This window comes from Rhea americana, unplaced genomic scaffold (genome assembly GCF_003343005.1).
Source record: "Rhea americana isolate MKP2758 unplaced genomic scaffold, rheAme1 scaffold_124, whole genome shotgun sequence".
In the NCBI taxonomy this organism is placed as follows: domain Eukaryota; kingdom Metazoa; phylum Chordata; class Aves; order Rheiformes; family Rheidae; genus Rhea; species Rhea americana.
In genome coordinates, this window is record NW_028185306.1 from 504,677 (window position 1) to 527,984 (window position 23,308).

General features: G+C 36.1%; 1 protein-coding gene across 1 annotated transcript; it reads left to right on the top strand.

The window, feature by feature from the left end:
- The first annotated feature begins 1,314 nt into the window (after positions 1-1,314).
- Positions 1,315-22,216, top strand: SLC38A11 (solute carrier family 38 member 11). The gene is made up of 12 exons (XM_085325828.1): positions 1,315-1,472; positions 3,659-3,776; positions 4,245-4,319; positions 6,710-6,844; positions 8,707-8,772; positions 10,403-10,509; positions 11,071-11,150; positions 16,088-16,158; positions 17,109-17,270; positions 18,748-18,860; positions 19,536-19,667; positions 21,869-22,216. The coding sequence occupies exons 1-12, from the start codon at positions 1,428-1,430 to the stop codon at positions 22,112-22,114; spliced, it is 1,350 nt and encodes a 449-aa protein (XP_085181954.1). The 5' UTR covers positions 1,315-1,427; the 3' UTR covers positions 22,115-22,216.
- Positions 22,217-23,308: the final 1,092 nt, after the last annotated feature.

A 23,308-nucleotide genomic window follows, 5' to 3' on the forward strand; every position in this document is an offset into this window, starting at 1 on the left:
ACGAGATGAAGCTAATGTGCTTGAACTATTGAACAAAAATGCCATACATGCTCTTTATGTATGCTTAGTTCCCCATATTAAATCATACACATCACAGATTTTTAAGAACAAAATTACTGATGAACAGCATATGCATTCCTTTAAACACTACAGTTTACCCTGGAAAAAGGTTATCAAATATGAGTGWTCTTCAGACCATAGAGAGCAAATTAACATGTTGTATTTTCTTCTGCTGTTTAGTGAATGTTTTATAGCTGTCATCTCTGCAAGATTTTTCTTCAGTGATTTATTCTTGCTAGAAATTTGAGGTCTCCATTCTATTGATACAGCCCTGCAACTAATGGAATAAATTCCCATTTTTTTTTGACCTGCACACAAGAGATAAATTTTGCCTCCAGGAATACTTTACTAAATTAATAACAATCTGTAATTAATTTCATTCTTGTTTACCATTTTATACATGTTTTTGCTTAAGACTTCTATTTGTAATTTGTCAACACAGAGCAAAACATATGTTTTTGCTGGAGACTACCTGGTCTCAGCTCATGAAAATGCAGGTATTTATGCATAATAAACATATAGCATTACACTAGTACACTATTTTTTAATTAGTGTGGTCTCCTTCCGTATTTTTACTGTAACTAGTATGGTCTTAATTTAACTCTTCCCCCTTTCATTAACTTTCGTTACAGTAACTTACCCCATCTGAGGAGGAAAAAAAAAAATCAACGCAGTAGTAAGGCCTAATTAATAACATCTACAGTGAAAAGCAAAAACAGATGAGCAAGTTTAACACCTGAGTGGATTTTAGCAACACACCCTACATACACAGATGTCTTCATACATTCAGATTAAGCAAGTATTGTATAAACTCAGTGTCTCGAAAGTACAAGATGAAATAGCTTACTTTTTGGCCCATGCTGCAAGTTAAAGATGGACTAAGGAAAACTCTTTGCCTTCTCCTCGTCCGGAGGTGAGACCTACACCACCCTCCTCGGGCCGCCATGTTCTCGCCCCACCCTCCTCGGGCCGCCATGTTCTCGCCCCACCCTCCTCGGGCCCGGGAAAGACCGTGCTCCTGCCCCAGCACCTGAGCCGGGCTCCAGCCAGTCTCTGCGCAGACCCAGCGCCGGCTGCAAGGGAGGGGGTGGGCAAGCATGGCCCACCAGCGCCCGCCTTTCCTCCTGCTGCAGAGGCGGCTGTGGGGGCGGCTTCGCGCCTCCCGCCTCAGAGGAGCTGGCGGGAGCCGCGTGCCCTGGTCCCGCCCCCGCCTGAGGCGGCGCCCCGGGAGGAGCGGCACAGCCGCCTGCCGCCGGCTCTGCTCCCTGCCCGCAGCGCTCAGGAAGGGGCGAGCGCGCTCCCCGCCGCGCCAGGCACGGCCCCCGCCGCGGAGGCAGCTCGGCGGCGCCGGGAGGGGAGCGCCGGCGATGGAGCGCAGCGGGCGGGAGCCGCCGCCGCCCGCCGTTTGCCAGGTACCGGGGGAAAAAGGATCAGCGACGTGAGGCACTGGGGGGCTCTCTGCGGCCAGGCAGATCTACTGGGATTCACCTCATTTCGCTTCAGCTTCCTCRGCCCGTCTTCGGGGGCTGGGCGGTGGCTTCGAGGGGCGCCGGGGCCGGGCTCGCGGTTCGCTCTTGGCGGGTTCACAGCGGCGAGCGGTGCCGAGCGCCCGCGGCGCCCCGGGCACTGCAGCCCGGCTCCTCGCTCGTCCGTGCCAGCGAGCCGTCCGTGAGCAGCAGCTTCGTTGCTGCTTAGCTTTTTCTTAACTTAAGAGTGGTCGGTTTGCTCCTGTGAGCAATTTGAGGAAGAAAGTGCCATAGGTACCACCTGGGAGAACTGAGCCGGTTTTCTGTTTTGTTCTGTTTTTTTAATGCATCTTTTTAAAGTGCGGAAAGGACCGAAGTTGAGCACAGGGTTTATGAAAGAATTTTTGATCTCTGCAGCAAGTACAGTGTTCATTTTCTATTAACAAGTGAAAAGAAAGAAACTAGACTGTKGTGGTTTAATGCAATTACACGTGACTGGGCTGTAAGTAGCAGAAAATACTAAAAGTTGGAGAGAGAATTCCAGTGATGCTGCTCAAATCAGTGAGGAAATAAAATATAAGACTCCAATGTGAAAGACAGGCAGCTCAGGGCAAATATGTTACAGGTGTATAAAACCACATGCAGCATAGGAAGGACAAGTAGGAAATGATGATTCATTGCCTCTGATACAAAAGTTGAGACACAAACTTATTTTAATTATTAAATTATTTAATTATTAAATATATTTAATGGCAGATTCAGAACAAGATCTGTCTCTTTATACAATGTATAATTAAGCTGTGGAACTCGCTRCCACAGGACACTGCAGATACTAAAGGTGCTTACTTCAAAAGGGGCAAATTCAAGGCGAAATCCATGAAGAAATCTAATGCACCGGGAACATTTCTGGTTCAGGAAGTCTAGGACTTGCAAACTGATGTAAGATGGGACAGTATACCATAAATTACTATATTTTTGTTGTTCTTATGCTCTTGCTAAGCACCTTGAATTGACCACTCTTGGAAATGGAATACCAAGCTATATGGGCCTCTGGTCTGAACCACCACTACTACTACTACTATTATGTTAGTACAGTTTAAGAATTAAAGGTTCCATATAAATGCTTAGTTTTTCTTGAGGCATTTTTTTTCTTGGCAGCTTATACTGCTATCTACAGACTAAGATTTATCAGTCACTTTAGTTTTTTTTTCTTTCCAGGATTGGTAACAGGCATCTCAGTTTTTACTGCCTGTTATGTGTACTAAATAGGCTTCTGCATCCCTGAGATTGGAGGTGAAAATAAAACCAGTATGTTCTGCTTTTGCAGAACACAGGCAGGCATTTTCTTAATTACCTATATGTTCCTCCTTTGAATCRCATAATCTCAATTCAAATACTGGATGCCTAATGAGTGATATTAAAATATTGCTTATCAGTAGAGTGGTGGTCTAAGTAGAGGACCACTACATGCTTATGAGGAAGTGCTGTTTGAATATAAGAACTTTAATTTTCAAAACCATTGGATACAGATCTGTGTGTCTTGAAATTTACTTTGAAACCAGACCTTTCCATAGAAACTTCTTAGGGCTAGCCAAAGTTACAATGTCATTGCTATTAATGAACTAAATTGTTGATTGAGATTGATCASTGCTTGATAAAACCTTGCATTAGAGCACCTCCGGGTGCTACCATATTCTAATAGTAATTTATTGAAATAATTTTCCTGATTCAGGGGCTTATTTTTACTAACCAGTGAGATTAATCAAAATATTTTCAAAGATACTTGGTTCATATTTCTGCCTTTGGAACAAGACTTCAACAAAAAAGCTCTGTGTAACASCCTGCCTCTAAGTTTGTATACATCTCTGTTCTTCCTCTTACATTCTCTCAGAGAATAATGTATTGCAGGAGGTTATAGGTCAGGCTTATAAGGGAATTAGATGCCTCATACTCCTTTGATTTCTTACTGAAAAAATGGGATTTGAGATATACCACTACAAATCTGAGTTAATATATTTATTTAATGTATTTTTTTTATAATTTGATCTTGAATTGACTGTTAAATATGTGCAAAATGTTTGTTCTCACCTATTTTTCCATTTTATAACACTATCATTATCTTCCTAAAATAGATAGAAACAGATGACCAAACAGCCCTGGTCATTAAGCCCAGGAATAAAAGAGGAAACAGTGATTTGGCATCAGCTGGTTTTAACATTATCAATTCTATTATAGGATCAGGCATTATAGGTAAGTATACTTCTCTTCATTATAGTTTTATCAACTTTTTTTATAAGTACATCCAGTTTTGAGGAAAAAAAATCCTTGTATTTTCTGCTACTATTCCTGAAGATTAGCCCCTATTCCTTGAGGATTCAGAGGTGTCAGTTCAGATCAAAGGTCTTATTGAGGTAAATGTCATGACTCTCTTGCCTTATTGACCTGAGTACTGGTTGAGCAGGTGCTGGCTGAGCTATAAGTCTAGGCAATCATTTGTCCTTTAAAAATGATTTTTTTTCTGAGGTTATGAAGTATGCTGCCTTGCACTGTCTTAGTCCAATCTGGGGGAATGAAAGCAGGGCTTTCGGGGGGTGGGAGTGTTGTGGGTTTTTTGTTTCTTTGTTTTAATCTGAATATTGATATTGTTTTATTTTAGTCATCACRTAGAAGGAGTGTTTGGATAGGTTCTTCTATAATCTCATTTTTTTTCATTTACAGGATTGCCATATTCAATGAAGCAAGCTGGCTTTCCATTAGGAGTACTGCTTTTATTTGGAGTTGCGTATATCACAGGTACTGTAGAAGCAGCTTCTATTGTAAAATGGAAATTAGACCTGCACAGATTGGCTGCCTTTGAGCTTTGTGATAGCTAGAAGAAATGTACCTGTAAATAAATAAAAATGAAGATTTTTTTTTTCACTTGCCTCACTAATACCCTGAGCAGATTAGAAGTAGAGAATTATGCTGTACTGCATATAAAGCTGGTTTTGTTTGCATTTTATATTTTGGTGAAGCCTGGTTTCCTAGACTAGGTCAAGGTGACATTTGAAAGAATGGCTTTTATTTGTATTTCATAATTGCCTGTTTATAGTCCACTGTTTTTTACCCTAATTAGGAGGTTAACCTTGAGTACGTTGTATTTCACTTGTTTTAAAATATATCCCAGGAATAAAACTTTTGGACCATGATTCTGAGTATTTTATTTAATTACCATTTAGCACAAAGGTATCATAGATTTACCTTCAAAAAGGGCCAACTTTTAGAATCACATGATAAATAAACTTTAGTATAAGTAAATCCATTCACTTCAAAGGAAAGTTTTAGTAAAGTCACTGTGAATGCAAATTCAAAAACAATAAACCACACCAGCCTAAATGGCACTAATTCTGTTGCCTGTAGGCCAAGCAGCAGTTGATACTTTTCTTGGCTTACAAATATCATTTGAGGRTCCATATATATGATCAAGATTTGATGAGTACAATGTATATAGAAAGTATGGAGAGTCTTCACTATGACTGATGGCAAATTGCATTAATGAAAGCATGCATCCTATTATAAACATTCAGAAATTAAAGTTCTTTTTCAATAGGAAATCTGATTCATGTCCTTTGCTTTTCTTTGTGTTTTGAAGACTTTATAGTCATAGGCCCAGAACATGTGAATTAATCACAGCATTTTACCACATTAAAAATGGGACTCTTATAATTTGCTTATGCAAAATATGTTTACTGTAGTTAAGCTTCCTAACTTGAAGTGTTTCAAGTGTAGGATAAAGTATGTTACATCAACACTTACTTTCCCCAGTCTTCACTGAATAATGAGTGAAAACTTGTTATTTAGAAATTTTTGCTATATGTCATTTTTGGGAATGTTTTTGAATGACATTGGGATCAGTCCTAAATTGCCARACAGATACATTATTAGATCATCTAAGTATAAATGTGTTAGAATTCTAAGTTCTGTGGATCTAAGCCCTCATGCTACAAAGTAATATTTTTTTCGTACAAGATCATCTCAGCATGCAACTTAGTTGACAGTGAACATTTCTGTATTTGTGATTCTGTCTGCCACTAACTATAGCGGAAGTGAGTATATGTTGTGCAAAAATAGCACATGCTTAGGGGAATCTCTTTGGATTGGCTTTCTTTTTACACAGTAGAAATATCCTTCGTAATGATTGTGAAAACTTCACAAATGGCCTGTGAAATGAAATTATGCACAATTTATGGCTGTACTCAACAGAATTTCAAACAAATATCCCAATTACAGTCATTCCTAGAAGACGACAAACACTGATCCTGTTAGCAGAAAGAAACTTGCTATCACAGCATAGATTGCAGGCTAAGTAAAAGCCAGATAGATGAGGAATAGACAAGGTCTAGCTGCTATCTGTCAAGACATATCTGCACTAAGGTAATAAATTCAGAGTTGTAACTAATCCAGACTGGAAAAATTTTGTGGTGCTCAAATAATTACTAAAGCACAGATTGAAATAACAGGAATATTTAATACAATTCCTCATACAAGGTTRAGGTTCAATCAGGGAGCAATTTTACTTGTGACCTCAGCTCTGCCTCAAGGCATATTGTCTCATATAAGAAAGTGTCTCAGTTTGAAGGGCATTCAGGCCCTGGATTTCCCAATAAATCACTTTGTGTCTATTTTGTTTCAAAGAGTACTCAATAAAAATGGTTAAAGTAGATTTTTATGGCAAATAATGGAGAAGGCACAAAATAATAATCAGACTACTTTTGCAAACTTAACTAAATAGCAGAGTAAAGCGATCCATAGCTTTAGCACCATAACACAGGCAGTCCTCATATTCCACCATGCTTCAGGATACAGTGGCATGTACCACTTGTTTGGTAGCCCTCCACATTATCTGAATCTTCTTTGGTCTTAGCGCTTATGATGATTCTTACTGCCTTTTACCATACTGGAAACCAGTGAAAATGAGGCTGCTTCTACTGTCTCAACTTGCGAAAGCTGAAATTTTCCTCCAGTGGGAGCCCACAGCTTTTGTTTTTAGTGGATTGAAATCCTTTGTAAGGATTTCTCTTCCCTGCTCTTCACAATGCCACTGATCTCCTTTTCCCTTTATACAGATATTGTTTATTTCTTAAGGAGTGAACAAGCTAAGCAATAAATAACCTACTGTTTTTAATAATTTTATATTTTAACAGATTATTCTATTATATTGCTGATCAAAGGAGGGAACCTCTCCAGTACGAGCACCTATCAAGAGCTGGTCAAAAAAACATATGGTCTTATAGGTTATTTGATTCTTTCAACTCTTCAGTTTTTATATCCATTTATTGGTAAGATCACATAAAATATAAATGTTTAWATTTTATAAATAACTAGCACTTCGCACTACCTTATGCTTTCAGCAGTTAAGTATGAAGAAGTGGTGAAAAATAGACTGCATATGTCTGTCCCTTTAATATATATATTTTTTTAAAGTAACTGAGAACTGAAGAATGATTTAAAGATCAATGACTTAAAGATCAATGATTAAAGCAGCTATCAGTTATAGCATTCTACTAGAATGGGTAACATAGCACAAATTTGATGTGCCTGAAAGAAAAGGAAAATGTGTTTTTTGGAATATATCAAACTGATATTTGCAGAAGTATTAACATCTCTTAATGATAAGCCACTGAATGAACCTCACCTAACTGATTTTACAGAATACTCTATGCTATCATTGTTCTTCAAAAGCTCAGATTCTGCCTGATGCACAGTGAGTTACTAAGCAGTCTAGGCTCTATTATACTAGAAAGAGTAATAGAAATTGGCTTRTTTTGCTTACCAAAATGGAAAACTGAAACAGTTTATTTCTTTCTGTTGGGAGAAGAGTGGAGGAGGAAGCACTAGTGAGGAAGAAGAGTAAGTTAGGCTATTTGAGGAAAGAACGAATGTATAATCCGGAGAAGAATAAATTAGAGCATATTGCTTTTTCTAACTTCCTATCTGTCCCCTGAAGTAGTAATGTGATTAAATCAAATCTTTAATGAGCTTGATACTTTAATATGAGACTACAAGGGGTCGTGACCTGAGATAYTAAGAGATTGGACTCAGTGACCTTGTAGGTCCCCTCAGAGAAAATTCTTTCTTTAGGAATAATCAATCTAATGTCATTTATAATTGGCTGAAATTCTTAGAGAGTCAGATTACTGTTACTGCAGGTAACCGTGTGGCGTTTTCGCATTAACTACTGTATAAAGCTATATCCCTAAAACTGGAATCACCACTTCTAAAAATTCTGATCCATTGCTATTGACTTAATTTGATGGCTTTACTCAGAAAAGAGTTGTAAAGATCTCAGCTGTTACCAGGGAACTAATTATGCATAAGTTGTGCTTGAGTTTATTTACAGAAATAATATTAATGATTTAAATATTTGCTATTGTGAAGTTGTGTATGTGTAAGTTAAGGTCAAGTACATATATGTATGCTATATGAATATATAAAGGGTAAAGACTGTATATATATATATATTTTACCTACATGTGTGTTTGCATATGTGTCTGCACACATATGCATGTTTTTACTGTAGGTRAAATATGAATGTTAGGACTACAGTTTTTATTAATGGGAGAAAGGAATGAAAGTCCATATCTGATATCTTTATCTATCTTTGTTTTCTCCTCCTTTCCTCTGACATCTTAAAAGATGTCAGTCAGTAACTTTTTACTTGGGCTGGGAAGTTCTGTGCATATGACTTCAGAATGGATTATTACACTAACATGGAAACTTGGTTTACTGAATATAAATGAAAAGTTGAAAATAGACTGATGAAGAGTTTCTGTTAGAAATGAACAAGGCAGTTTTAAAGATTTCCCCCCCCCACACACAGCTTTTTGAAGTAAGTGTGTTTGCTAAGACTGAGTAACAGCCTTGCTCATTAGACCAAATTCTTTTTCACTGTCTACCTTTTTTTTTTTGGGGGGGGGGGGGGGGGGNAAAAATAGTAATGTTAAAGAATTACTGGTTTTTGTTTTAGACCTAAAACTCGAAAGTTGTTGGTGCTAGCCAGAGTTTGTACAAGAGGGATAGTGGCATATAATCCTGGTATCAACATTATATACTTATTAAGTGTTTAGCAAATACTTAAGTACTTATCAAATACCTTGTATTTGGCTTGTACTGACAATGCTTTCTTTTTTTTTTTTTTAAGCTATGATTAGTTACAACATAATAACAGGAGACACTTTAACTAAGGTTTTTCAGAGAATTCCTGGAGGTAAGATGCATTCAAGAAAGGGGAAACTTTATAGTGAAGTACTTAGGGATTTGCATGCTATTAGACTGAAGGCTTATCTACTCATTATTTTATTTCTGGTTTATTTTTAAATATAGCTTAAATTAAGTTACTATCTTCCTCCTTTCTCTATGAGTTGAGAATTTATGAGGATCTAAAAGTCATTTCTGTGTGTTGTGTGTGGAGAAATGTTTTTATTAAAATATATATACACACACATACATATATGAATCTTAGACCTTAGTTGTCTTTGGACCCTGTGTCAGTGAAGAGGCCTCTTGCTTCAGTGAAATACAAAGCAAATCTGAGGAGTCTTTCCTCAGTAGTATGATTATAAGATMGTCAGTGTGCCTAACTTTGCTGTCATATTTTCTGGATATTTGCTATAATAATCATTATTTTAAAAGCAGTTCTGATACTCACCTAGTAACTAATTCTGGATGACTTGCAAATAAAAGATTTAATGCTTGCTTAAGCTTATCTGTGTAGGTAGTTGTGAACTGCATTATGTAGCTTTAGATTTCTTCTAGATATTCACTGCAAAAACAGATGTGGCACTTTGAGGTTTTACTTCATGTGCTTGTTAGCATTCCTGTACTGGGAGCTTTAATTCCCACACAGAACCCGTTGAGCAATTTGTGTGCGTGTTTGTCATCTGCTTTGGTACAAAGCCAGCTGAGTTCAAAAATTCCGCACTGGTGAATTAAACTAAAAAGAACATCTGCAATGAAGTGGAAACAAGTATTTGTATGAACTATTTAACTTCTATGAGGGGACTATAATTTGCAGCAGGTATATAAAGCCTGAAAGGTGTAGATAGTTTTAACCCTCACATACTACTCTTTAGTGAGGCTGATAATAACAAAGAATATTAGATATGACTTCTGTAGTAGGGGGAACCCTCAGCACAGCACATCTTTTCACCTGGCTGATAGAATGCTTGCCTGGGAAGTGAGGCATTACAATTTTCTGCAGAAAAGAGRGAACTGAACAGAGGTTTTCTAACTTTGATTCAAATCCATGAATCATGGTGGTCTGACTGAAACTGATACGTATGTTATGTTGATTTGCTTTTGTCTTGAAAAAAAATCCAGCTGTAGATAAAAATCCTGTTGATTTTAGGGAATGTTATGACAAATACTCTCAATGCCTACACATAGTAATCTGTGTTAAGTGTCATCAAAAAAGGAGGTGTCAGAGAGAACCCCCTTAACTGAGCTTATCTTAGGTTCCTTCTTTATGAATTTGCTTATCTTGACAGTAGTAGTAGAATGGTTTACTTGCAGTCTGCCAGCATAGACTCAGTCATGATGAAAGAGGTGATTAATACTAATCTACATTTACAAATACCAGATTACCAGTTTGATACAGTATCATATCCCGTATGTTGTTATGCACTTAGTCTGAGTTTGCAGAATTCTTATGGTTATGCACATGCTGTGTATGTCTTCCTCAAGCTTAACTAATGCCTAGTTTTTATTTCAGTATTTGTCATCTTGAATAAAGGAAATAAACAGATTTGAAAGGCTGGCGGTAACACACGGTGATATTGACTATGTTTTTATCACCTCAGTTTCTGAGAGAAGTAACATACAATTTTTTTCTGTTTTAGTTGGACCAGACAATGTACTTACTGACCGTCACTTCATAATTCTTTTTACCACCGTCATCTTTACTTTACCTATATCTCTGTATCGTGACATAGCAAAATTGGGAAAGGTAAATCATAATAGCAACTGAGTTTTAATTTGTTTGTTTGTTCACTTTTCTGTATGGTGTTATAAAACAAGTGCCAGTCATGATTTAAGGTATTTGCATTGCCTTATATCTGGCTAGAATCTGTTATATACTTTGTAAGTTCAGTCTGTCTTTTGTCCCAAGAAATATCAGAAAGTTTTGGAGAGTCTCAACAAAATGTTTGTCTCCAAAGAAGAAGCTATGAGTCATTGGATTTTTCCATTTACTGTTGATAGAAATCACTGTGTAATTGAAGTACTGGACGATATCGGTCTGATCTTGAAATAATGAACACTGTGCCAAGCGTTCAAGTGGGAAGTCTTTGTTACAATTAGAGGTACAGTTGCAATAGGCTAGTTGTCAAATACTTATTTATAAGCAGGTTGTCCTATGTTTTCCTGTTTTCACATTCCTAGTATTTTGAAACTTGTTTATTAGTTGTTCCTTTTTAAAGCAGACCATGCTGCTAAAAAGGAGAACCATGAGCAGCTCACAAAGTAAAGTTGTGGGGCTTTTTTTTTTTTTTTTTTTTTTCCCTTACAGGTGTCTTTTATTTCTCTGATTTTAACAATTGTCATCCTGGTTATTGTGATGGTGAGAACAGTAACGTTCAGTCCACAAATGTAAGTACTCTTTCACTTGTCACAGAGTGATTTCTAAGATAACCTGTTTTATAGCTACGATAGAATCACAGGATGGTAAGGTTGGAACAGACCTCTGGGGATCATCTAGTCCAACCCTCAGCATAGGCTGTACAGGGATTGAACCCGCGACCTTGACGTTAGCAGCGCCACGCTCTAACCAACTGAGCTAAACCTGCCCCCATTTTATATATATGCATGTAGTTTCGGAACATGACTGTTTTCTTTTGGGAGAGATAGATATTTGAAGAAACACTCCTGTACTAACAATAATACAAAATGAGCTACTAAAGCATGCTTACATGCGACTGAGGGGGTGAAATGGAGTAAAATCACAAAAAGTCTCAAAAATTGCCAGTGGGTTGGAAGTTACAGGTGATATTCCAACTGCTAGGCAGCCTCACATGCTGTAAATTAAGAAGTCCTTTATTTTTGTTCATTATTGCCATTTGGCCTATATTTATAATCTTAAAATAAATAGTATTCTAGGAATATTTCATTTTTATTGATCACTTTATAATAAAAATTGACTACAAATAAGGAAAAGGAAAAAGTGAATAACACTAATAAAAACATTATTCAGTCACTTCAGGAAAACAGTCAAATTAATATGTGAAATGTTTTTTCAGCACTCTGTATTTTACTGAAAGTGATATTTATTACTGGAATAGACGCTGAATGTGTGTTGTGGTTTGTTTTTTTGTTTCTCTTAATTGTAATAAAGTGTTATGACTCTAATGTCTTTCCTTCGTGGTCTAAGATGACTGCTTTATCTTTTTAGCTAAAACAGACTCCTATCAAATGTGAAATTATTTTAATAAAGAAGACAGACTGTTTATCTCTATTCACTTTCTATTTATTAGAATGGTTTGCAACATATTTCCAGTGCTTCTGTAAGAAGTAGATTCTTTTGCTATGATTGTATCAGCAGTGTCACATGTAACTGTGCTTTTTTTAATTGCAGTGATTTAAGTGGGCTAATTGCAGGGCATTCGTATTTTAAAGCTGACAAGATAGTTAAAATAGCTTTTAAAGTTGTATTAGAGAAGTACCCATCATCCATTAAAAATGATCCACTCAGAATTGCATGGGATTTTCCCCCTCTCTTTCTTCAGAGGAGCAATGTATTAAGCATGTTTTTCACAGTGTGCATCTTAAATGCATATTTGAAAGGGAAGTCTCAAAACCTGCTAAGAAAGGAAGCTATGTATAATGGCTACTGTTGACCTTGGTACATATGATAACATTTCCTCTTAACAGTGGCACTGCGTTGAAAAATACAGGATGTACAGCTTTATTTTTGCTTACCATAAGTAATGTTGGTTTTTTTTGGTTTTTTTTTAGGGATTCTTGGAGTCTTACTGTTAGATGCTTTTTTGATGCTGTAGACTCTTTTCCATTGTTCCTTTACACTTGTTTTCAAAAATTAATCTGGCAAGATTTTTTTAAATGAGAACAAAGAATTTAAGAACTGCAAATTTTATACTCTCTGTAAAGCATACTTTTTGTTCCAACTTCCACGTAATTATTGAACATATTCAAAAGTGCTAGACTGGGATCAGATTTCAGTGGAACTCCATTCAAAAATCCTCCCACTTTGATTACTACTTTCTGAAGAGTAATCATTTTTTACCTACCTTTTACTTCAGACTTTCAAAATGAAGATTATTCCACCTTGAGAGATATGGCGATTATCTGGGAATTATAAACTTTCTTTTTGCTTAAATGGAGTGCAGTTTCTGCTGGTAGTAATATCGGTTATTAGGCCAACAGAGGTTGTTTTCTCTCTCAGGAATCTCCAAGCCTCCACTATGTTGTGCTAGACCACCAGAGAAATTTTTACTACTTGTAATGATTTGATGTGTTGGGGTTCTTTTTTTTGGGGGGGAGGGGGTATTACTCTGGGAATAGAGTTGTTTAGGGACAGTATGAGAGTGTTACTTTTCTGTTAGTCTGCAGGCAAGAATACTGTATTTGTAAAGAGAGGGTTATTTGGTTTAATTTATTTCTTCTTTATGATAAATACAAAACAAAGGTACTTTCTTTTAATCAATATCATCTTTGTAATCGTTGTTGTCTGAAGAACATAATATGTCTGTAGATAACATCCAGTGCTCTGAATCTAGAACTTACCCTCAATAGTTCTAGTTGTTGGATAAAAAAATAGTTAGATGATACTTTATTTCCATCTGCTTGTAGCTGGATATAACATGTTCAAAAAATAGATTATCTCAAACTGTAAATGTCTTCAGATGCATTAATACTGCATAAAGTAATTTTCTTATTCAGAGATGAAATTTACCTTCATTGTTTTAGAAGGCAATATTGTATGTAACTTATAAAGATGGATCATTTCAACTTGGTGTTCTTTTTTGAAAGAAAACCTTGATGTCAATGTCTGCATAATACATAAATCTCCAGGAAAAGCTTCAAGAGCATCTGTTGCACATAAATGGGATGTGAAAATTACTCAACTGGCAGCTGATCAAAGAGATGAAACACCAAGTGTTCAGGAAAATAACTTGAAAGTAGAAAGTTGTTTACTGTTGAGTTATTTAGAAGCAAGGAAGAATCAAAGGCAAATTTAATGTATGATGAAATTGAAAAAATAAAACCAACACTACGTTGCAAATACAGAATTGTTAAGTAATTCACTAAGCAAAAAGGGGAATTAAAGCAACTGCAAGTTAGTAGGACTATGGAAGGTATAACTTTACCTTCTTTGTTCTTCAATGACAAAAAATACTTTAATATGAAGTTCAAGCTTGACCTGAGTATTAATCATTTCCTTTCTGCTATGCTGATTGAAATCATATTCACCGTCTAACTCTTAGAGTTTAAATCAAAACAGAAGGATATCCTATCTTATTTTTGCAATAGCACTGAATCTAAGTTTTACAGTTGGTCTGTTTCCTACATTGAATTAAACCTGAATTAGTCTGCCATGTATTCTTCCATTATCAGACATCTTAATAACTGCCAATTTAAACCTAAATTTGGCTGTTTTCTCCATGATCTTTAATCCAAAGCAGTGGAAGCCTTTTGCTGATTCCAGCATGTAGTTCCCTTCAGTCAAGTGTGACTTCTCTCTTTCATATATGTGCTAGGTGGGTTGAGGTCAGGAATGTATGCTTCTCTTTACCCTCCTTTAAGATGGTTTCCTTCTGATGTACTCTAATACCTGGCAGCATTTCTGCATAAATGACAGATCATAAGCAAAACCCAGGGAAATCTGACAGTGTAGAAGAGTCAATCTACTTCTTTGTCAAGTATTTACTGTAAAGTAGTCCCTATCACAAGATTTATGCTATGCAGAAATCTGCTCTATGTGATGTGCCTTTTACCGCAAGAAGGGGTGTTAATCTTCGCTTGATTCTGTCTTCGTTTTCTTATTTTCTCTTTATTTTTCCCTTTCCTTACATAGGTAAAGAGTGATCATCTCAAAATGCTTTTTAAATTCATAAACAGGTTTATTATGTCTTACTTTCTCTTAAGTATACTGAAGACTGAGTAGGGTCATGGTTTTTCACCACCTTCCTACAGACAATTCAAACTGTCAATCTATCTTGTTATCTTACTTTTAGTTTAGACTTTTTCTTGACCAAGAACTTCTTTGGAACATCTTCTTGTCTAGTCCTTTATTTTTGTTCCAAGAGCCACAGTTACATTATCTCTCAACTTTTATATTGTATTACAGCTTCTGCTGAGTACTATAGCTGCTACAGGTCTCAATGACTGCAGTTAGCATCACGCTTCTTCCTGTTAACTTTCATTGTGTTTCATCTAACTTCTGCTTCTTCTGAAACAGTAAATAATTTTGTGTTTGGCATGGCTTATTTTATACACTGAGTGAAGATCAATAAGGAAAGAAATTCCTGTTTCTACAGCTAGCCAGTTTCATATGTGTACACTTGTGCACATGTTTATCTAAACTTATGTATATTTGCCTGACTTATTTTGCAGGGTGGTAAGATAATAGTAGGTAAGCCTTAGGTGGCAGGAGCTTTCCTTCTAAATGAGAATAGAGTAATCAAAATTAGCAGCAGCCAACTTTGTGACCACAAGCTACTCTGCTAATGCATTGTGTGTGMTTTAACATTCAAAAATAAAATATTCAACAGGCTTGTGAACATCATCTGATATTTTAGAAAATTGCAAATCAGGAAAAAGATGTTCCCTGCCCTTCCTCTTTCCTGCGTTTTGGTTCTGTAATCAGAGCTGTTCATGCAGCAAATGGATTGTAACTAAGAYTGTTGACAGTTTTCTATAGTCCTTCAAGAATTACAGTTACCTCCCATCCAAAATAGCAGGGGTATCTTAGAGGAGCAGATATGGAGGATATTATATTCTTTCTTGTGTGATTATATAAGAAAGTATATGGGGTTTTTTATCATTCTTAGGAGCTCATAGGATCTCTTCACTGTGAGAAACGCCCTCTTACGAACAGTTGTATTATACAGAAGGTTTGAACAAGTATAAATCAAGACACTGTCTCACTTGGTCCAGGAAGAAAGTTTCTCTAGACCCTATGGATTACCTGTGTAGATTCAAAGGAAGAWACTGTTCCTAAATAGTCAGAAGAGATTTTGAGTTGAGATAAACTCAGCTAGTAACAGCTTTTATCCTCCCAGCTGCTGTTTCTTGATATATGGAGACTTTAAGAGATATTTTATTTGCAGAATTGATCACTGGAACAGACTGACATTTTTGGCCATACAAACTTGTCTCAGAAATGCTTTAACTGAAACAAGGGAGGTGAGAAGGCAATCTAACAGTGTTCAAATTCTGTTAATGAACACTGTGGCCTACCATGGAGTGTGAGGATCTGACAAGCAGTTTTGTATTAGGGCAGTGTTTTACATTATTTTAATAATTGATAGTTGAAAAGAATAATCTGTTGAAACAAATATTTGTTTTAGACCCAAATCAGAAAATACTTGGATATTTGCAAAATCAAATGCAGTGCAAGCCATTGGGGTGATGTCGTTTGGTAAGTCAGTTCTTTGTATTTTCAGTCTTCAGACTGACTGTTTAAAAACTTTGAGAGGAGGGGCTGGAAATTGTGTATTAATTTTTTTTCTATCTTCATGTTAAACTGTTTTAGAAGAAAATAAAGTTGACTGAGTCATCCCTCGGTTCCCATCATAGTTGTTATGATTTAAGTCTTTATCCCCATCTACTGTCCATCTTGTTGTAGAGGCTGTTGCCACTGTAGCAGACAAAGCAGTGTGGGACATGTGAATRTAGCTCAAATGTCCAGTTCATAATTCATATCTTGAAATATCTGCACCAATAGTTTCAGTATGATTTGGGAAGTGGTGTGGCTATTACCATTCTCCTTTCTTTTGAATAACCTCTAACAGAAAGGGCTTATACTCGAACATGCAGATTCGCTAGAGAGCACCTGTTATTTCCCACAATGAACCTTTTGGGTGAATCTTAACTCACATACATTATCCTTATTCTAAAATCTGTTCCTACCTGGTTATCTGGTACACTACTTYGTGTTAATGCTGTGGCAGTCTAAGTCCTCCCTCTGCTTGCTGCTACCTAAAAAGCATGTCATAGAAAGTTTAAAGTCACAAATAGCTCTATGGAGTTAAAAGCTCTGCTGGGCTCTTGTGCTAAAGAGGAGGATAGGAGAAGAAAGTGGAAGTTGGAATGGAGAGGTGGATAGGAGAGGCTGGGATGACACAGTGTGATGTGTTAAGGTGATGTGATCAGAATCATGTCACCCTGAACAGAAGAGATCAACCTGCACTGAATCAAACAAGTTCAAGCTACTTACTTTTGTTACTGACTGCAGGATTAATGTTTTTATGCAACAATGAGTGGTTTCTGTGTTTTGTATTTCCTGCCTTAGAATATGCACTCCACTATTTTTTTTATATACATATGCATTAATTCATGTATTTGTTTTAATTATGATGTGTGTTTCAGCATTCATTTGCCACCATAACAGCTTTTTAATCTATGGCTCTCTGGAAGAACCTACTTTAAACAACTGGTCTCGAATCACACATGTTTCAGTCTCACTCGCTGTTATTATCAGTGTAGTGTTTGCTGCATGTGGATACATGACTTTTGCAGAATACACAGAAGGTAAACTGATCAATGCACTTATTTTGATGTTCATTGCAATCCTTATGTTTTCACATTCCTAATCTGAGTTCTGTTGCTAATGCATTATTAGGTGCTGAAGTTCCAAAGCTATATTATGTTTGGAAAAAAATAGCTAGAAGAAACTTTTTTTGTAGGTATTGAACAACCAAAACAAGGTACAAAGTTAGCTGTATGCCAAGAGGTAACAAATTTCCAAATGTAAATCTCAGTGGTGAAAGTCCCCATCAGATGTTTCCCTAATCCAAAGATTTCTGAGGACTAAATCTATCCACATGATCTCCTAACAGAGCAGGAAGAACAAAAATTGCCTATGTTTTATTGACATTTATTTCTGTATGTTTTCTTATGTCATTTCATGTCTGTGTTAATGTAGTTTCCTAGCTCTGACTTAGAGATGCTTCCTATCTTTACAACTGATGTCGTGCTGTAATTAAAGCTATTGTAACCTCTGTGTGTATCTTTTATCTCACAACAGAGGTGGGAGGCTAGTTGGTCCCTCTTCTGCTTCCTTCCTGTGCTGTTTATGCTTCCTTCCTGTGCTGTTTATGCTTCCTTCCTGTGCTGTTTATGCAGGAGAATAACTTACCCTCATATGTGCAACTTTCCAGCCAGACTAATTGCAAATTGACTGAGACATTTCAGGTATAGAAAGCTCTTGACTGCAGCTGCTCCTTGGCATATCACTATACTGTAAACAGATTCCATTTTATCATCTAGCTCTCCTGTCAAAACCTTCTGACTTTTTTCTCTAGAGCAYACCTGGTTGCTTCTTCAATGCCATTATGATAAAATATGATTAAAGTAACAAATCATAAAGACAGTATAATAGAAATCAGGTAGAAAAGATCTGCTACGTCACTGTTTTACAGTTTCTCCTGTCTCTCACAGATCATCATTCCAAACTCTTTAAAACTACTAAGCAAAGTGATGATTTGAATTCACTAGCCAGGCTTTTGTTAGCAATCATGAAAATATTTAATAATTACACAGCTTATTAGCAGTGATTAGATACTGTAAGGAAAATGCAGTTCTCCAGAGGTATCTCACTGGTCGTCATCATGTAATTTTTTTGTCCTAAGAATAACTTTTTTTAAGGAAATGTTCCTTTTATGTACAACCTTTTTTTAATCTGTTGCTGACTTAAACAATTTTGTTTACAAACTCATACATAATCTCATACAAAATCACTGTGGAAGACTGCTATGTGGAAGTTAACACATGACAAACATTACTATGTGTTTGAAGATAAATGCTAATTAAAAATACTGCTGCTGTCAGGTGAGGATGAAAGTTCTTTCTGAATATAATTTGTGACTAACTATAGTTTCTTGATATGTGTGATGAAAGTAGGTCAAAGTCTTAAGTGTCAGTAGAAAGATGCTTCTGTAACTTACATTTCAATTTGAAAGTATGGAATCATGCAGTTGAAAATAACTGACGTTTTACTATGCTTCAGGAGATATATTTGAAAACTACTGTAGAGATGACAACCTTGTTACGTTTGGAAGGTTTTGTTATGGAGTTACTGTGATTCTGACCTTCCCCCTTGAATGTTTTGTGACCAGAGAGGTAAGCGTTTATCATCTCCCTCTAGCAACGTTGGTATCTTGTTCACTGCACTATTTATATGTAACAATACATATTGTAACCTTAGTTATGGTTGATACATAAGAAGTATCAACATAWCCTATCCTGTCGTATTTAATGAATATGAAGTATTAGATGCACTACTTAGCATAATATTGCCAGAATCTGTATTATATTTATTATAATATCTATCATTATACTAATAATTATTTAATGATAAATATCAGGATAACAGCTACTGTGGTCATTGTATTGAGAATAGCCAGGTTTATAGTAGATATCTAGTAGATTTATAGTAGATAGTAGATGTGGTATTTATAGTAGATACTTACTGTGGTTACTAAGTTTGCTTTGTGGAAGGAAGCTTGTCCATCTAGGAAATACTTCTTTTCAATAAATAACTTTATTGCAAATGATTAAATTCTATAGCAGAAGAATGAGAAGGAAATAGCTATACCCTGAAATTTTGATTTTAGTAGGACTTTTACTAATTATTTGGGGAAGAAAATGAAGAGGCTTTCTTGAAACAAAATGGGTAAMGTTGAATCAGTATGTTCCCACCAATTCTTTTAGTTTACTAAGGTTAGAAGATTTGCAACAAGCTGTTTGTTAAAATAAAGAGCAAAAGTGAAGTTTTAAACTGTGGTTCTGTTTCAGGTGATTGCTAATGTGTTTTTCCATGGGAACCTGTCAACAATTTTCCATATTATCGTGACAGTAATTATTGTTGCTGTAGCGACTGCTATCTCATTAGTGTATGACTGCCTTGGAATAGTTCTAGAGCTGAATGTAAGTGAACCTGAATACTCTTATACTTAATAAATCACTATTTAATAAGACACATTCTGGAAAACCCACAGCTCTTCTAGAAATCTATTTAATGCAATATGGTATTTGATTAGAAATGTTAGAGAAGAAAAGGAATTATTTACTGCTTTAAGGTAATTAAAGGAGAAAGAAAATTCAGAAGGACAAGTTCACATGGAAAATTTTCATAACAATTCTGGAGACAGAGTAGGTAGCTAAATGTTTTGAAACTGCAGTGACAATCATTAAAATATTCATTCCACCTGGTACTGCAAAGTTGAATCCAATGTTTCTTTTTCTAGGCCCTTTTTCTGATGAAGTAGACAAATTACTCAGTTTTGAGTGATTTTAGAAGATAACCATTTCACGTGCCAGTAAACTTTCCTATGTCTGGCACTGCCTCATAGCCGAGGTGGAGTTTACCCAGCGGACCTCAAAGTGCCTGTTGTCTTAAAAAGTTATATAAAGATGTTAAATTCAAAACTTGTTTTTGCTAATTGGGACTACTGAAGTCTACTGAAGTCCTAGACTATTAGTTAACAAAATGGACTTATTGAATGGAGTCGGTCTTAAGGGGGGGGGCACAAAATGTACATTTAATCAAAAGTCTTCAAAAATGGGTAAAAAATTCCAATCTACTTTTATGGCAAGGTTGGTTTGTCTAAGTAGTTTACTTTCCATTTCAGGTCAGCTATTTTTTGATAAATTAAAGCAAGTGTGGGGATCTCATGCTTCAGGATATGAAAATCGGAAAGTGGGGACAAAAACTTTTAAGGGCAGCCTTTGGGATTTTTGTTGTTGTTTTGGGCTTTTTTTTAATAGAAATATTTTAGAATTGGCTCCCTATGTCCTTATTCATTTCATTCATTTATAACTTTCAGCTRTATCATGCATGCTCAATCAAAACTTGTAGAACAAGAGGAAGGGAGTTGTTCTCTATGCAAAGTGCAAAACTCTTCTCAGGAGTAGCATGCCCACATCATGATATCATTCTGACCCACGATGCAGAGTTTATCTACTGCCTGAGCAGTARTGAGTGATTTTTGTAGCAGTGATTCAGCAGCTTATGGTTTGACTTGTATTATGGAACTGGTCTGAATGTCCAGATAAGCTACAGATTATTCTGTTTAAAATAATTACCTACATAGYTTCCTCTCATTTAATTGTTTATAAATAGCTTTAAACAGTACTGTTATGGTTCTGGTGAGGATACATGTTCCCATTGAAATTTCTTCGTCATAGCATCTGYTGGTAGTTCCYTTTCCATTATTTTTTGCCTATTTTTATATTACAAATAGATAACRTTCACTTGTGCACATAGACACYAATAAAAAAAATTATATGTATTCATACATATGTGCCTATTTTGGTCAAATTTCCGAATACTGATATAATGAACTTTATATGTGTATTTACATTATATTTATTATATATTATAGGTAATAAGAATAAATTGCATCATTTTGGAGAACTGCCAGTCTCTCTAGTGAGATCAAATATGTATAGTTCCTATTTGTAATGAACTTAAATTGTTTTGAAACAATCACTCAAAAGTAAGCATTCCACGAATGCAGTATTTTTCCCCAGATAGGCCTAAGTGGTTGCTTAGTAGTCAATCCAGTAGTCTGTTTCCGCTAGTAAGAGAAACTGATAGCCAGATATTTTAATGGGTAGCTCATATTTTGTGGGTTTTCTYGGGGGAGGGATGCATTTGACAATACAACTGTCTAAGTGCAAGGATTCTRTCCGAGAAATAAAGGGGTGGTTCAGAGTCTTGTTTGTCACAGTAGAGGTAAAAAGAGGAAGAAGGGCCTTTACGTTACAAAGGAAAAAAGGTCTGTATTCTTGGCACACTACATGCCCAGCAAAAGGGCTCCTCACCCAAAATAGCACTATCGATGCTTCTCTGAATCTGCTTGCTTTTTCCCTGCTTTCTCATTTTAAAACGATGCACAAGCCATTGTGTTTGTTCTGTGGTAAATCACCAGAGAAACTGCTTGATCGTGCAGGAGYCAAGGGTGTGCAGACGTATTTTCTATCTAGCAACACTGGAAGAAGGCCGTTTTCCAGCTTTACTTTTGCTTCAGTCTGACTAGTCATTTTAAAATGATGTAGCTTCTTTTGCTTCAAATGTCCATATATATTCTTACAAGTTTTTTGTTATTGTTATTTCCCCCACACAGGGAGTTCTCAGTGCCACCCCACTTGTTTTTATCATCCCAACAGCATGTTATCTAAGGCTGTCCAAAGAGCGATGGAACCATTCAGATAACATCATATCCTGCCTGATTCTTGCTGTCGGTGTGCTAGTGATGACAGTTGGGTTTGTTTTGACTATCTTGCATCCCCAGGAATGTAGCCATGGAAAAGAAATGTTCTACTGTTTCCCTAGTAATGTTTCTTTTCACAATAGTACACTTCCACTCTAGGAAATACACAAATTGCCAGATTAGATCAGGTACATCTCCCAGCAATCTATTTACTAATTTAAATAAGACTGGAACAGAGGCTGGAACAAATATGTTTTCATATGTGCTGAGAACTCTGAAGTGTGTAACTGAATTTATACACTTGGTTTTATGCTGCAATTCTTTTCCAGAAAAGATGCAAGTTTTAACTTTTGACACTGAAATGCTCTGAAATGCATTTCAGTAGATATTACTTGAATAACTTGCACACCTTTCAAAAGGGCTGCATTTTTTTAATTAATGAATCAGCAATATTGCTTAAACCATAAGTGATATGTTCAGGAATGTAAACTTCTCCCATGATGACATCATTTAGTTATTAACTTTATAATCTCTTAATGTGCATATGTTAGCATACTGTAGTATACTTTTTATGAGTCCTGAAACAGAGAGACCCAGACACATTCTGTTGTTAAAATTGTGCTTTGAAATTGAAAGACCTCTATTAATTCTGTCTTTGATTTAGCAACAACTGTCCTTAAGTGCTGAAGGCACTTATCCCATGTGCTGAGTCTTCCCTGAAGGGCAATTTCATATCCCTTCTGAACAGTAACTGATCCAATCAGCTGCACAAATTACAATTCGTGGTCTTGCAACTGAAAGTTTTTAAATGAATAAAACCACACAGGTAAATTTGCAAAGAATGTTTACTTGAAACTTTTTAAAACATTTTCATTTGGAGGGGAAACTATTTGAGAGACCCGGGTGTGTCTTTCTGTTATAATTTCACTATGTAGTCATTTTGAATGTGTTGTTTCATGTGGTGGTTAGGCAACTGGTACTGTTAACAGAGCTTTTTTTCAACCTTTTAGATCCAGCTATACAGCTGATCTGCCTTGTATATGAGAATATTCACTAAATGTRCTCCARTTCTTCAGTTCCAAATAGTTAGACTTGGCTAGCATTTCCTTATGACAGCTGGTAAAGATCATTTCAGATGAATTAGGAATGACTTGATACCTTTCCTGTTCTTTTTTTTCCCCCCCTTATGATTTTTTTAAGGCTTTTACTTGAAGTATTTTTATCCTAATTCAAAATATTAGTTATAAGCATCCTTACTTCTAAAGATCAGAGTCAGAATAATTTATAGGATGCCATAAATAGCATTGCTTTCTTAATTTAAAGGTTCTGCTGAGGTTATGCTAATATTAAATC

Bases quoted from the DNA above. Each gene is read 5' to 3' on its own strand.
- SLC38A11 (XM_085325828.1), top strand. From the start codon at position 1,428: ATGGAGCGCAGCGGGCGGGAGCCGCCGCCGCCCGCCGTTTGCCAG. The intron at 4,320-6,709 runs GTACTGTAGAAG...ATATTTTAACAG, and splicing joins TGGAGTTGCGTATATCACAG to ATTATTCTATTATATTGCTG. The intron at 10,510-11,070 runs GTAAATCATAAT...TTTCCCTTACAG, and splicing joins ACATAGCAAAATTGGGAAAG to GTGTCTTTTATTTCTCTGAT.